The 12,436-nt window shown below is 46.2% G+C and overlaps 3 protein-coding genes across 13 annotated transcripts in view; 2 read left to right on the forward strand and 1 right to left on the reverse strand.

Annotated features, from left to right (window-relative positions):
- LOC6616696 (trithorax group protein osa) overlaps positions 1–9,359 on the forward strand; it is a 29,970-nt gene extending 20,611 nt beyond the window's left edge. For 6 of the 11 annotated variants that reach the window (XM_032720873.1, XM_032720872.1, XM_032720875.1 and 3 more), the window contains 7 exons: positions 945–1,160; positions 1,380–1,608; positions 2,232–2,711; positions 3,254–3,413; positions 3,626–3,824; positions 3,930–4,011; positions 4,081–9,359. In XM_032720873.1, coding sequence (XP_032576764.1) covers positions 945–1,160; positions 1,380–1,608; positions 2,232–2,711; positions 3,254–3,413; positions 3,626–3,824; positions 3,930–4,011; positions 4,081–7,718 — 5,004 coding nt within the window. In that variant the 3' untranslated portion in view covers positions 7,719–9,359. Of the gene's footprint in view, positions 1–944; positions 1,162–1,379; positions 1,609–2,231; positions 2,712–3,253; positions 3,414–3,625; positions 3,825–3,929; positions 4,012–4,080 lie in introns of all 11 variants that reach the window. The other 5 variants (XM_032720878.1, XM_032720880.1, XM_032720881.1 and 2 more) reach the window with 2 other exon arrangements.
- Positions 9,360–10,384: 1,025 nt separating this feature from the next.
- On the forward strand, positions 10,385–11,554 carry LOC6616697 (RNA transcription, translation and transport factor protein). Its single transcript, XM_002041016.2, has 3 exons — positions 10,385–10,549; positions 10,620–10,946; positions 11,045–11,554. Exons 1-3 carry the CDS (start codon positions 10,483–10,485, stop codon positions 11,398–11,400), a joined length of 750 nt encoding a protein of 249 aa, XP_002041052.1. The 5' UTR covers positions 10,385–10,482; the 3' UTR covers positions 11,401–11,554.
- A 197-nt stretch (positions 11,555–11,751) lies between these two features.
- Positions 11,752–12,310, reverse strand: LOC6616698. The gene is made up of 2 exons (XM_002041017.2): positions 12,046–12,310; positions 11,752–11,982 (listed from the first exon to the last, which is right to left on the reverse strand). Exons 1-2 carry the CDS (start codon positions 12,221–12,223, stop codon positions 11,864–11,866), a joined length of 297 nt encoding a protein of 98 aa, XP_002041053.1. The 5' UTR covers positions 12,224–12,310; the 3' UTR covers positions 11,752–11,863.
- Between the last annotated feature and the right edge of the window lie 126 nt (positions 12,311–12,436).

Here is a 12,436-nt window from a genome sequence, read left to right on the forward strand (position 1 = left end):
AACGTAGTTAACACGAACCAAACCTAATCCAAATCAAAGAAATTCCTCATATACAGAACAGAATCAATATTGTGATTCGGCTACAGTAAAAAGCAAACTAAAGTCAAGCCACCCAGCTAATTATGTACCAACCTTTTGACCCAGCATCAGCCTCCGATCCATGTGTCCAAATTCTAGCTGCATCCTGAGTATAGCTTAGCTTTTCGTGGGCTAGCTTCACTTGGGAAATGCCAAAGCACTCGTTGTACAGTCTTGGTTTTCCCCTAGATTGCATGCTCTAAGCCGAGTATGAGCACATCTTGGCCTTACCTTTAACTATTTTGATCTCAAATACTCTTTATATTTATCAGGCATGTGTCAGATTTCATTTTAAAACTTCAAAAAGGTTCCTACCGACTACAATTAAACTATTTCAAATTAGTCTTCGGTTTTTATGTTTTTGATAAAGTTAGTTAGTAGCCGAAATCCATAGTCACCAAAAGCATCCACCAATAAGCCACTCGAATTATCGAGATTTTAAATTTTGGAATGTTCTTACATTATCAGCTTGTGCTTTTTTGGTTCTCTTTTCATTTGCAACTCTTCTGCTTTTTTTTTTATTTCGCTTCGTAAAACGGAATCTGAATTATGTTAACAAGAAATTATGACACAGATTTCTTATGTTTTTATTGATTGGTTTTATTTGGAAACTCAATAACGAGCGTGTGCTACTCCTTAATCTTTCGTAGTTTCCTTACCCTAACCCCATTTGACCAAATTGTATTTGTAGTTTATCGTTTACCATAGAATGTTGATTCCTATCGCTTGCTAAATGCATCCACACAAAATACGTTTGTGCTCGCAATCTTTTGATACTCTTTTTTCGATCGACACTTGCGTCATGAAGTCTTGAATGCCAACATTGGCTCATAATTCAAATCAACTTGACTCTTTCGTTCCGTCAGGTAACCAAGAGCAAGACCTGGAAGGATATTGCCGGACTCCTAGGCATCGGGGCGAGTAGCAGTGCGGCATACACACTGCGAAAGCACTACACCAAGAACCTATTGACCTTCGAGTGCCACTTCGATCGCGGTGACATCGATCCTCTGCCGATCATTCAGCAGGTGGAGGCGGGCAGCAAGAAGAAGACGGCCAAGGCTGCATCGGTTCCTTCGCCAGGTAAGTGTTTATCAAGTGCACAGAACGCTTGCAGTCCTGCGCCGTTTTCCCCTAACACCCGATGCTTAATTTAAATTTTCTTTCGGTTTTTTTCGTTTTGTTTTTGCGTACGTACCACCCACCCGACAACTCGCTCACAACTATTTCACACTTTCTGCTCGCCCCATCTCCAAAACGTCATCGAAAAAAACCAATCTACAAACCATTTGCAACCAATCGGTGGTGGACATTTGGATGCTGGAACTACGAACTCCACAGGCTCGTCGAACTCACAGGACTCGTTCCCGGCTCCGCCAGGTTCCGCACCAAACGCCGCGATCGATGGCTATCCCGGCTACCCGGGCGGCAGTCCGTATCCGGGAGCAAGTGGACCGCAGCCGGATTATGCGGCAGCGGGTCAGATGCAGCGTCCGCCCTCCCAAAACAACCCGCAGACTCCTCACCCCGGTAAGAATCAGTTTGGCAGTATCTTTGATAAGTATAAGGTTTATAGAGTGGCTTCAGATCGTTGACATTTGTTTGAAAGAGTGTACAAATCAATTAGCCAACCTATATTCATATTCCATTCACTAACTAAAATTGAAGCTATGTCAATTTGTACTTTTGTTAAAAGTATTACTCATCTTGCCACTCTAATACATATATTGTTAACTTAATTTTGTTGTAATCAATTTGTGTTCTGGTATTTTTGTTTTGGATAATTACTAAATTGTTATCTGATAGATGATATGCTTATTCTGATAACTGATAACTTCTGATAACCTAATACCCTACTTTCTGTACATATATACGTGTAATTAGGTATACGATTCTTAATGTTTATGTTGATCAATCATTATTAATTTAATATGTGTATTTTGTTTATTCATTTTTATGTTTTTGTAACGTTTGTGTGGGCGCACTACTAAAATATATAACTCCACACCCACCACCATCACAACAACGATGCTTCCATGTATCTCCACCACCAAAACAACAACAACCAACCAATTCATTTGTGTGATTCATTGACTCATTCATTTCGATTCATCCAAACCAAACCATCCAAATCGTCGCTTGCCGCCCCTCAGGCGCCGCCGCCACTGTTGCCGCCGGCGATAATATAAGCGTAAGCAATCCCTTCGAGGATCCCATTGCTGCCGGTGGCGGCCCGGGTTCGGGAACCGGTCCTGGCCCAGGTCAAGGCCCAGGTCCAGGTGCTGCATCCGGTGGTGCTGGAGCTGTTGGTGCTGTAGGCGGTGGCCCACAACCACATCCACCGCCCCCTCACTCACCGCACACAGCAGCCCAACAGGCGTCCGGCCAACACCAACAGCAGCATTCGCAGCACCAGCATCCTGGCCTGCCGGGGCCACCACCGCCGCAGCAGCAACAGGGGCAGCAGGGGCAGCAGCCACCACCATCAGTGGGCGGTGGGCCACCACCAGCACCACAGCAACATGGGCCTGGTCAGGTGCCGCCGTCGCCTCAGCAGCATGTGCGCCCAGCCGCCGGAGCACCTTATCCGCCGGGTGGCTCCGGCTACCCAACGCCTGTGTCTAGAACGCCAGGTATACTCATGTTTTATTTTGCTCCCTCATCTCTTTCTTTATCCTATTTTCACATTTTGCCCTTCATCTGCCATCGATTTCGTTCGTCTTGTGTTGCTTTCTACTCATACTTACTTTGGCTAATGACTAATTTTAACTAGTTTATAATGATTGCATGGCCTGTGCACCTAACACTTCTAATCTAAGCTACTAAATTATAATATTGAAAGTATTTTCAGCCACTTTTTGTATCTTATTATGTATTGATTCTTGGTTTTAACATTTAATCATTAAGTGCAAAACAACAAGTCCAAACTGTGGCCAACTTTAACTATTGATTGTTTACTATTGTTTAATTTCTATTATTTCAGTTCAAATTATGTTACTGTTTCCAAATTTGTATGCGAAATTTCCTTTAACAACTTATTAGTTTCAGACGGATGTTTCACATGTCAATTGGCCCTCTTTTCGTAACCGTTTTTATATTTCTCTTACACAAGCAATACTCAGCTTTCGTTGAATTGTTCTTATCATTATACCTTGCTTATGTTTGATATTTGTAGGCTCACCCTACCCATCACAGCCTGGAGCTTACGGGCAGTACGGCTCGAGCGATCAGTACAACGCCACTGGGCCACCCGGCCAGCCATTCGGACAGGGTCCAGGACAATATCCGCCGCAGAACCGAAACATGTACCCTCCCTACGGGCCGGAGGGGGAAGCGTGAGTGCACCCCAATTAACCCACTTCATACCCCTTCAACACACACAAACACTCAAAGACATCACATCCACATCCAGACCCCCACGTACACTCAACAACCTCTGTACTGTAGCTGCCCGATATAATCTCACTGGACTAAACTTGAGAGCTGTGATTTATCACTGAGAGCCATTACTAATTTCTGTTTTATGTTTTTTTCAATTCTTCCACAGTCCTCCAACTGGTGCCAATCAGTACGGGCCCTACGGCAGCCGACCCTACAGCCAGCCTCCACCAGGAGGTCCTCAGCCGCCAGCGCAGACGGTTGCTGGTGGACCGCCCGCCGGCGGAGCTCCAGGAGCACCCCCCAGCAGCGCCTATCCCACGGGCAGGCCCTCCCAACAGGACTACTATCAACCACCACCAGATCAAGTAAGTCCGGAATTCTTAAGAAATAACCAAACAGAATAAGTGTGCAGCTAACGTTCATCCATCTTCTAAATATTTCTAACGCCTTTGTCTTTTTTTTTTTTGCAGAGTCCACAACCGCGAAGGCATCCCGATTTTATCAAAGACTCACAGCCCTATCCAGGCTACAATGCTAGGCCTCAAATTTATGGTAAGTCCATCCTTGGCAGCATTGCGAGTATAGCAAATGACCAATAATGGACTTTTTATTTTTAATCAGGTGCTTGGCAAAGCGGTACCCAGCAGTACCGGCCACAATACCCATCATCGCCTGCTCCGCAAAATTGGGGAGGTGCTCCGCCGCGCGGTGCTGCGCCTCCGCCAGGCGCACCACATGGACCGCCCATCCAGCAGCCGGCAGGAGTGGCTCAATGGGATCAGCACCGCTATCCGCCTCAACAAGGTCCTCCGCCGCCACCTCAGCAGCAACAGCAGCCTCAACAGCAACAGCAGCAACCGCCGTATCAGCAGGTGGCTGGACCTCCTGGGCAGCAGCCTCCTCAGGCGCCGCCACAGTGGGCACAGATGAACCCCGGGCAAACTGCGCAATCAGGAATAGCACCTCCGGGCTCACCACTTCGCCCGCCCTCTGGGCCAGGCCAGCAGAATAGGATGCCCGGCATGCCGGCACAGCAGCAGCAGTCGCAACAACAAGGTGGAGTCCCGCAGCCACCGCCGCAACAGGCATCCCACGGCGGCGTTCCATCGCCAGGATTGCCTCAAGTGGGACCCGGTGGAATGGTTAAGCCACCTTACGCTATGCCACCGCCACCATCACAGGGTGTGGGTCAACAAGTGGGCCAGGGGCCACCCGGCGGCATGATGTCGCAAAAGCCACCACCAATGCCGGGACAGGCAATGCAGCAACAGCCTTTGCAGCAGCAGCCTCCCCCGCACCAACACCCACATCCCCATCAGCATCCGCAGCACCAGCATCCGCACCAAATGCCGCCAAACCAGACTGCCCCCGGTGGATACGGTCCTCCAGGAATGCCCGGAGGTGGAGCGCAGCTGGTAAAGAAGGAGCTGATCTTTCCACATGACAGCGTGGAATCCACCACGCCTATACTTTACCGAAGAAAGCGGCTCACGAAGGCGGACGTGTGCCCGGTGGATCCATGGCGTATATTCATGGCCATGCGATCTGGTCTGCTGACCGAGTGCACGTGGGCACTAGATGTGCTTAATGTGCTATTATTCGATGACTCAACTGTCCAGTTCTTTGGCATTTCAAACCTGCCCGGCCTGTTGACTCTGTTGCTTGAACACTTTCAGAAAAATCTCGCCGAGATGTTCGACGAACGGGAAAACGAGGAGCAGTCCGCTCTGCTGGCGGAAGATGCGGATGACGACGCGGACAGCGGCACAGTGATGTGCGAAAAGCTGCGGACCAGCGGACGGCAACCTCGATGTGTGCGAAGCATTAGCAGCTACAACCGCAGGCGGCATTATGAGAATATGGATCGCAGTGGCAAGAATGGAGCCGGCAATGGCAGCGACTCAGAAGACGCCGACGAGGGAATTGATTTGGGTCAAGTGCGAGTACAGCCTAATCCTGAGGAGCGCTCACTGCTGCTCTCCTTTACGCCCAACTACACGATGGTCACGCGAAAGGGTGTGCCAGTGCGCATACAGCCCGCCGAGAACGACATATTTGTAGATGAGCGCCAAAAGGCGTGGGACATAGACACCAACCGCCTGTATGAGCAGCTAGAACCCGTAGGCAGCGATGCCTGGACGTACGGGTTCACAGAGCCAGATCCCTTAGACGGCATTATTGACGTCTTCAAGTCGGAGATAGTTAACATTCCATTTGCACGCTACATCCGCTCTGACAAGAAGGGAAAAAAGCGAACGGAGTTGGCTTCCTCATCCAGGAAGCCAGATATAAAGTCGGAGGAGAATAGTACCGAGGAACAGACGTTTAACAAGAAACGGCGATTGGTAAGCGGAGGCAGCAGCAGCAGCGGAGTCCACGCCGAAGGCAAGAAGTCCAAGCTGACGAGTGAGGAATTTGCCCAACCAAACGCCGAAGTCAAAAAGGAGCCAGGTACGGCGGACAGCGATTGTCGCCCCGTTGATATGGATATCGAAGCACCGCAGCAACGTCTGACCAATGGTGTGGCACCCTGCTCCTCGACTCCCGCCAGTTTCGATCCCCGGACGACTGCCAAAGATGAAGCGCGGGTGCTTCAGAGAAGGCGTGACTCCAGCTTTGAGGACGAGTGCTACACACGAGATGAGGCGTCGCTGCACCTGGTCAGCGAGAGCCAAGACTCGTTAGCGCGGCGCTGCATCGCTCTCTCCAACATCTTCCGCAACCTGACATTTGTGCCCGGCAACGAGACGGTGCTGGCCAAGTCTACCAGATTTCTGGCGGTTCTTGGTCAACTGCTGCTCCTGAACCACGAGCACTTGCGGCGCACACCGAAGACGCGTAACTACGATCGCGAGGAGGATACGGACTTCAGTGACTCGTGCAGTTCGCTGCAGGGCGAACGTGAATGGTGGTGGGACTATCTAATTACCATTCGGGAGAATATGCTGGTTGCCATGGCCAACATTGCTGGACACTTGGAGCTGTCGCGCTACGATGAGCTGATTGCCCGCCCCTTGATCGACGGTCTGCTGCACTGGGCCGTATGCCCGAGTGCTCATGGACAGGATCCGTTCCCTTCATGCGGACCCAACAGTGTTCTCTCGCCACAACGACTGGCACTCGAGGCTCTTTGCAAGCTGTGCGTGACGGACGCCAATGTAGACCTCGTCATTGCCACTCCACCATTCTCCCGACTGGAAAAGCTGTGTGCCGTGCTCACCCGACATCTGTGCCGCAACGAGGATCAGGTGCTGCGAGAGTTCTCTGTGAACCTGCTGCACTACCTTGCCGCTGCTGACAGCGCCATGGCTCGGACTGTGGCGCTTCAGTCTCCGTGCATCTCATACCTGGTGGCCTTCATTGAGCAGGCCGAACAGACGGCGCTAGGTGTGGCGAACCAGCACGGAATCAACTACCTGCGCGAGAATCCGGACTCGATGGGCACCAGCCTGGACATGCTGCGGAGAGCTGCCGGCACCCTGCTCCATCTGGCCAAGCATCCGGACAACCGGTCGCTGTTCATGCAACAAGAACAGCGTCTGCTTGGTCTGGTCATGTCGCACATCCTGGACCAACAGGTGGCTCTGATTATTTCGCGTGTTCTTTACCAAGTGTCGCGAGGAACAGGTCCTATTCACTCCGTGGAGTTCCGTCTGCTGCAGCAGCGGCAACAACAACAGCTGCGACCTGGTCCTGCAGAGAAGCAAGCAGCCAGTGCAGGAGGAAGTGCGACAGTAAAAGCGGAGACTGCATCGACGGAATCGAGTTCCACTGAAGCGAAGCCCGCACCAGCAGCCACTACAGCAGTGGTCAACGATGAGAACAGCAACAGTAGCCAGCAGTTGCCGCCGGCAGCGACGTTCAACGACGTGAGCAACAGTAGCACCAACAGCAACAGCTGCGGTACGGCCAGCAGCAACCAGACGAACAACAGCACCACCAACAGCAGCCACAGTAGCAGTGCAATCAGCAGCCAATCGGCGATCACGGTAGCCGCTCCATCAGCAGCCGCAACAGGAGCACCATCAGCGACAGCAGCAGCGATTGCCAGCGATCAGCAGCAGGTGAGCAAGGCGGCTGCAGCTGCGGCCGCTGCTGCGGCTTTGAGCAATGCCAGTGCAGCGGCAGCAGCAGCTGCGGCGGCGGCAGCTGCTTCCGTTGGTCCGCCCACATCGTCGAGCGTGTCCGCTGGAGCAGCGGTCGCCCAACCAGCGGCACCTCCACCAACCAATGCAGGAACAACGACAGCAGTTGCGTAGTATACGACAATGATGCCAGCGTCCTACTACTGGCCACGAACCCCGCGAGGAGCAGTCGACTAAGCTGGAGTTCGGTGAAAGAACAGCGGGCCCAGGAGCAACTCCGAAGTGCAAGAGCAGAAGATGATACCTGCATCCATGTGGGGTGGGCATGTAAATTTACTTAAGTATGGCGCCAAGGAGAGAGTCAAGGTGTGCGAGAACTCGTGTCCGAACTCCAAGGATACGTAAACGGGAACTCAGCAGGTGCAGCGCCTGCAATGTATCTGCGATGGAATGGCTCGCCTATCCATCACTGTAACAGTCAATACAATAACAACTGTATATTTTTTCACTCAAATCTAAAAATAGTAAATATGATAACTAAACCTAAACCCTAAGCATTAAGAAATTGCAGCAGCGTAGTTATGATCATTCGAAACGGAAACTGTTCGGAGCAGAACCACTGATACTAACCGATCGAGATATAGGATCGGGGATTATTATTGAGTCGAACATGAAGATAAGAAACGGAGGATAACAAAGTTAAGAGCGAAATTCAAGCACACAGCATACTTATTGTACTAAATTTAATTAAAATGAAGCGACGAGCGAGGAGGAATAACTAACACATACATATGCATACGCACGCTACGGTTTATCGTATATTAAATATATATATAAATAAATGCATAAACTAACATTAAATTACATGAGAATGAATTGTGTATGTAAAAGGGATGAATGCATACATACGTACATCTAGACATTGATATATAAATACATACAGGATAGTTTTTAAATTCTACCACTTACTAATACCTACATAATACCACAATGTGCAGCATAGGTACTCATAAACTGATCAAACTGAACGAACAGCGAAGTTCACGCGGAAATATTTAAAAGCAACACGTATATAAGTTTATTGGATTCAATGTGGACTCGGTGTTGCAGGAGAACTAATCCTAAGAGATGACTAAAAACCATTGTACATACTTAACTATTATGTAAATTTCACTGTATTTTTATTTTTACGCAATGTTACAAGGCACATGTAAGTGGCAGCACTGCATTTCGTATTATGTTTATGTGTATGATGTATGGATGGGCTGCGAAAATTCCAACTTCTTAGTTTTAATCGCATAGCTCGGAGGCGAATCGAAATGAAATTAAGCGAGATAAACAAGCAAACAGGCAAAATTGAAAAACCCACAGATGAAGGCAAGCAAACAATTTAAATGGAAATCAAATTAGGTGATATAATATATAAAAATACATAACATATACATACATAATTAATATAAACGAAACATGAAAAATCGAAAAAATGAAACCCTAATGCTGTAATCTTATGTTAACTGTATTATTTGCTGGAAGTGCTGCTGCTTCGTTTTATTTTATATCGAACTTACTTAAGGCTTAAATGACAAGATAAATAATTCGGTTTTTATCTTAATCTTAATTTAAAATATAAAACAAATAAAACCAAGAAAACAAAGCAAAACAAAACGCAACCATAAAATGCTATAAAACACAAAGCGAAGCAAATCGAAATAAAGCTGTAGAGAAGCACGCAAAAAGGACTAATAACACACACCCACACCCACACCCAAAATGCTTGGCGTTAGGAAACCAATAAACAATTAATGCAAAACCATACATGGGTGGGTGCACCAATTTGTATACTAAACTTTCTCACACATAATTAACGTGCTACATAAGAGAGATCGAACATGAACTGTCTCCAGATTCTGGTTTGAGCAAGTCTAGAGATCCTTCCGGTTTCCGGTGGCGATCCTCTGGATCCAGATGAACTGCAAGATATTGGGAGATAATAGGAACGTGCTGCTGTTGATACGTGTATTCGTGTAGTTGTTTGCAAACAAATATTATAACTCAGCATCTCGATATATAACGTGTAGTTATTAGTCTATAATTTGCTAGGATGTAAATGTATGTCCCTCAAACTTAATTTAATTATTTAATTAATATACATACATATATGATATACAATACAGCCTTTGTACTTGTCGTTTCTTATCGCGAATAAGGGATAAGGGATAAATAATTTCTGGTGTGGAAATAGTTTTTAGAACTCATTTTTTATTTTTTCAGTGCTATAAGCTATATTGCTTCTGTTCAGCGTAGGGCATTCACTGTTGAGCGGAAGATTATGATAAATGTATATTCGAGATAATATGCAATTGGGCACCTAAATACAATGTCAAGGTTTTGAAAAGTCCAGTAACAAGAAAAGTTGTTAGCCTGTTTTTTCAGCATTGAGGTAGCTGTTACCAGATTGGGAATTTGTGCATTGTTATTATACTGTCAATTTGTTTAAATTTACAATTCTAAAATAACTTACATTAATATTCAGAATTTTTTAGTTCCGGGATAAATTTGAGCTTTTTAAGATAAATCTTCTTTTTTGGTTGGCTAAATAACATTTAACGGTGGAACAATTTTTTAATTGACAATTTTAATCGGTCAATGAAGAGCTTATTTGAATACTATAATGTGTAAAAAAAAATAATAATCGGAAATATTATGTTTGAAAGTAAGGAGTTCCCTACAAAAAATTGATTTAAAAATTATATCTCGATACTTTTTCAAGATTATAAAATTCGAACAGCTTTGTTACAGCAAGTTGGCAGTCCAATTTCTACGTCGATAGTTCTTCACTTTTAATGTTCCATCCCTTAAATAAGTACAAGCACAACCGGCTGACATTTTTTGTAATTTACGGAGCGAATCGATTTTTGTATTGAAATCCGTTGCAAGCATGCTGTCGCTCAAAATTAAACTCGATGTACTGGGTCATCCCGGTTTCACCGAAGTGGTGATAAGCGGTAAGTGTCCTAGTTTTCCGCCTGATGGGGCTATAAGTCATCCTTTTCTTTATTTCTTTCCGTTCCGCAGATCGCAAGGAATTCGCCAACACAGTCCTATGGTTGGAGGACCAGAAGATCCGGCTTTACTCCATAGAGGATCGTTGTAAGCTGCGCAATGTCGACAACCCTGAGATCTGGAAGGAGGGCTACTTGAAGTACTGTGCCGATCTTAACATGCCGCCCCTGGAGACCCGCCAGGAGCAGCTGTCCTGGATTCTCAGCTATGCCGTGCGCCTGGACTTCCTCGATGATCCTGACCAGTTTGCCTCGATTAACAGCAAACAGGTGCCACCCCAAAGCAATGGCAAGCAGACCCAACAGAAGGTCCAGGCTATTTTCGAGGGAAATATTAATAGTAAGGTTTCATTTTACCCAATTTAACATTTAAGGAACTTCAAATTTATATAATAATCAGGTGAAATACTAAAAGTATTAATTCTTTCTTCCCACCAGCTCAGGAAAAAGCGTTCGTGGATGCAGTCCGTCTGCTGGCCAGCAAACTGAATGTGCAGCACCACCCTAACCATCTGTTGCAGCTGGAGGCTATCGCTCGCGTGGTGCACGAACGCCTCTCGCCCGCCGCCAAGGGTCGCAAGCCGGTATTGGGCAAACCCTTCCCTTTCGACAAGGGAAACGACGTCGTCTCGTCCAACGACCCTGCCCTGGACCTGCCCATGCGCATCCTACGTCTTCTCCAGATCCAGAGCCTACGCGAGCTGCAGACACACATCAATGAGACCATTGTGGCGGTGCAGAACATCACGGCCAATCCAAAGACTGATACCAAGCTGGGGAAAGTGGGATTCTAGGCGATTAACAGTGAAGGACACAATTACAGAGGTCTACATGTAAATTTGTTGCTTTGAATGAAACAGAAAAGTTTTGAAATTGTATCTATAAAATATCCTTTAAAGCCAAGCAACACATTTAGCAGAAATCAATAGATGTGCAACAGCCAAGCTATGAACAAGCAAACACCTTTTTTAAAAGCTATAAAATAAGAATGCTCTAGATATTTTCTACAAACATATGTTTATTTATGATCATGTTTTCAAAAGATGCAATATTATGTACGCCTTTGTAATTTATTTATTTAAAATAAATCATAAATTCCATAAAACAAACATGGTTTCGTTTTCAATAATTTTGAATAGAAAAAATTCTTAAAAAAGGTAACAGCTCTATTATTTTATTGCCGCATGGTCGTACAAAAGAAAACATTAATATTTATATAGTTAGCGAGTCTACGATTAGAATTAAAAAGTAATTGAATTAACGTCTAGAAAAGAACTGATGATCAGTGCCAGTATTTTCCTGTTCCTTTGGCTCCACGGCGGTTGCCTTCAGGAATTTCGCGTCTGCCAGGCGGGCCACGCCCAGAACTCCAACGGCTGGGGGCGGAGAAGGAGAAAGGAGTAAACATAAAACCGGATTTAAGATCCCAAGTGGCTCACCTGCAGCTAAGCCTTTCATAGTGAAATTCTCCAGAGGTTTCGATCGCCTCTTTTTCGACTGTGCCAATAGGAAGGCACCGATTCCCAGGAGTCCAAAGCCACTGACCAGACGGCAGGCCAAGCAGTCCACCTCGTTGGAACCGTTGTCCTTGTTCCAAAAAGAAAGTCTACCGATCATTTTTTAAATTATTTCAATAATAACAATTTGGAAATGGATTTGGGAAGTAAGGCGACAACTATCGATATACCAAGTTTGACGCAGAGCTGCCAACTTGATTGGGTAACAAAACTAGGATTTGTTAATTCTATCAACAAATGGCTTATTGACCTTATTTTCTAATAGAACTAGATTTCTATTATTATTATATATGTTTAACAACTTTAAAATATA

The sequence above is a fragment of the Drosophila sechellia genome, chromosome 3R, assembly GCF_004382195.2.
Source record: "Drosophila sechellia strain sech25 chromosome 3R, ASM438219v1, whole genome shotgun sequence".
In the NCBI taxonomy this organism is placed as follows: Eukaryota; Metazoa; Arthropoda; class Insecta; order Diptera; family Drosophilidae; genus Drosophila; species Drosophila sechellia.

Bases quoted from the DNA above. Each gene is read 5' to 3' on its own strand.
- LOC6616698 (XM_002041017.2), bottom strand. From the start codon at position 12,223: ATGATCGGTAGACTTTCTTTTTGGAACAAGGACAACGGTTCCAACGAG. The intron at 11,983-12,045 runs GTGAGCCACTTG...CTCCGCCCCCAG, and splicing joins TATGAAAGGCTTAGCTGCAG to CCGTTGGAGTTCTGGGCGTG.
- LOC6616697 (XM_002041016.2), top strand. From the start codon at position 10,483: ATGCTGTCGCTCAAAATTAAACTCGATGTACTGGGTCATCCCGGTTTC. The intron at 10,550-10,619 runs GTAAGTGTCCTA...TCCGTTCCGCAG, and splicing joins CACCGAAGTGGTGATAAGCG to ATCGCAAGGAATTCGCCAAC. The intron at 10,947-11,044 runs GTAAGGTTTCAT...TCTTCCCACCAG, and splicing joins TTTCGAGGGAAATATTAATA to CTCAGGAAAAAGCGTTCGTG.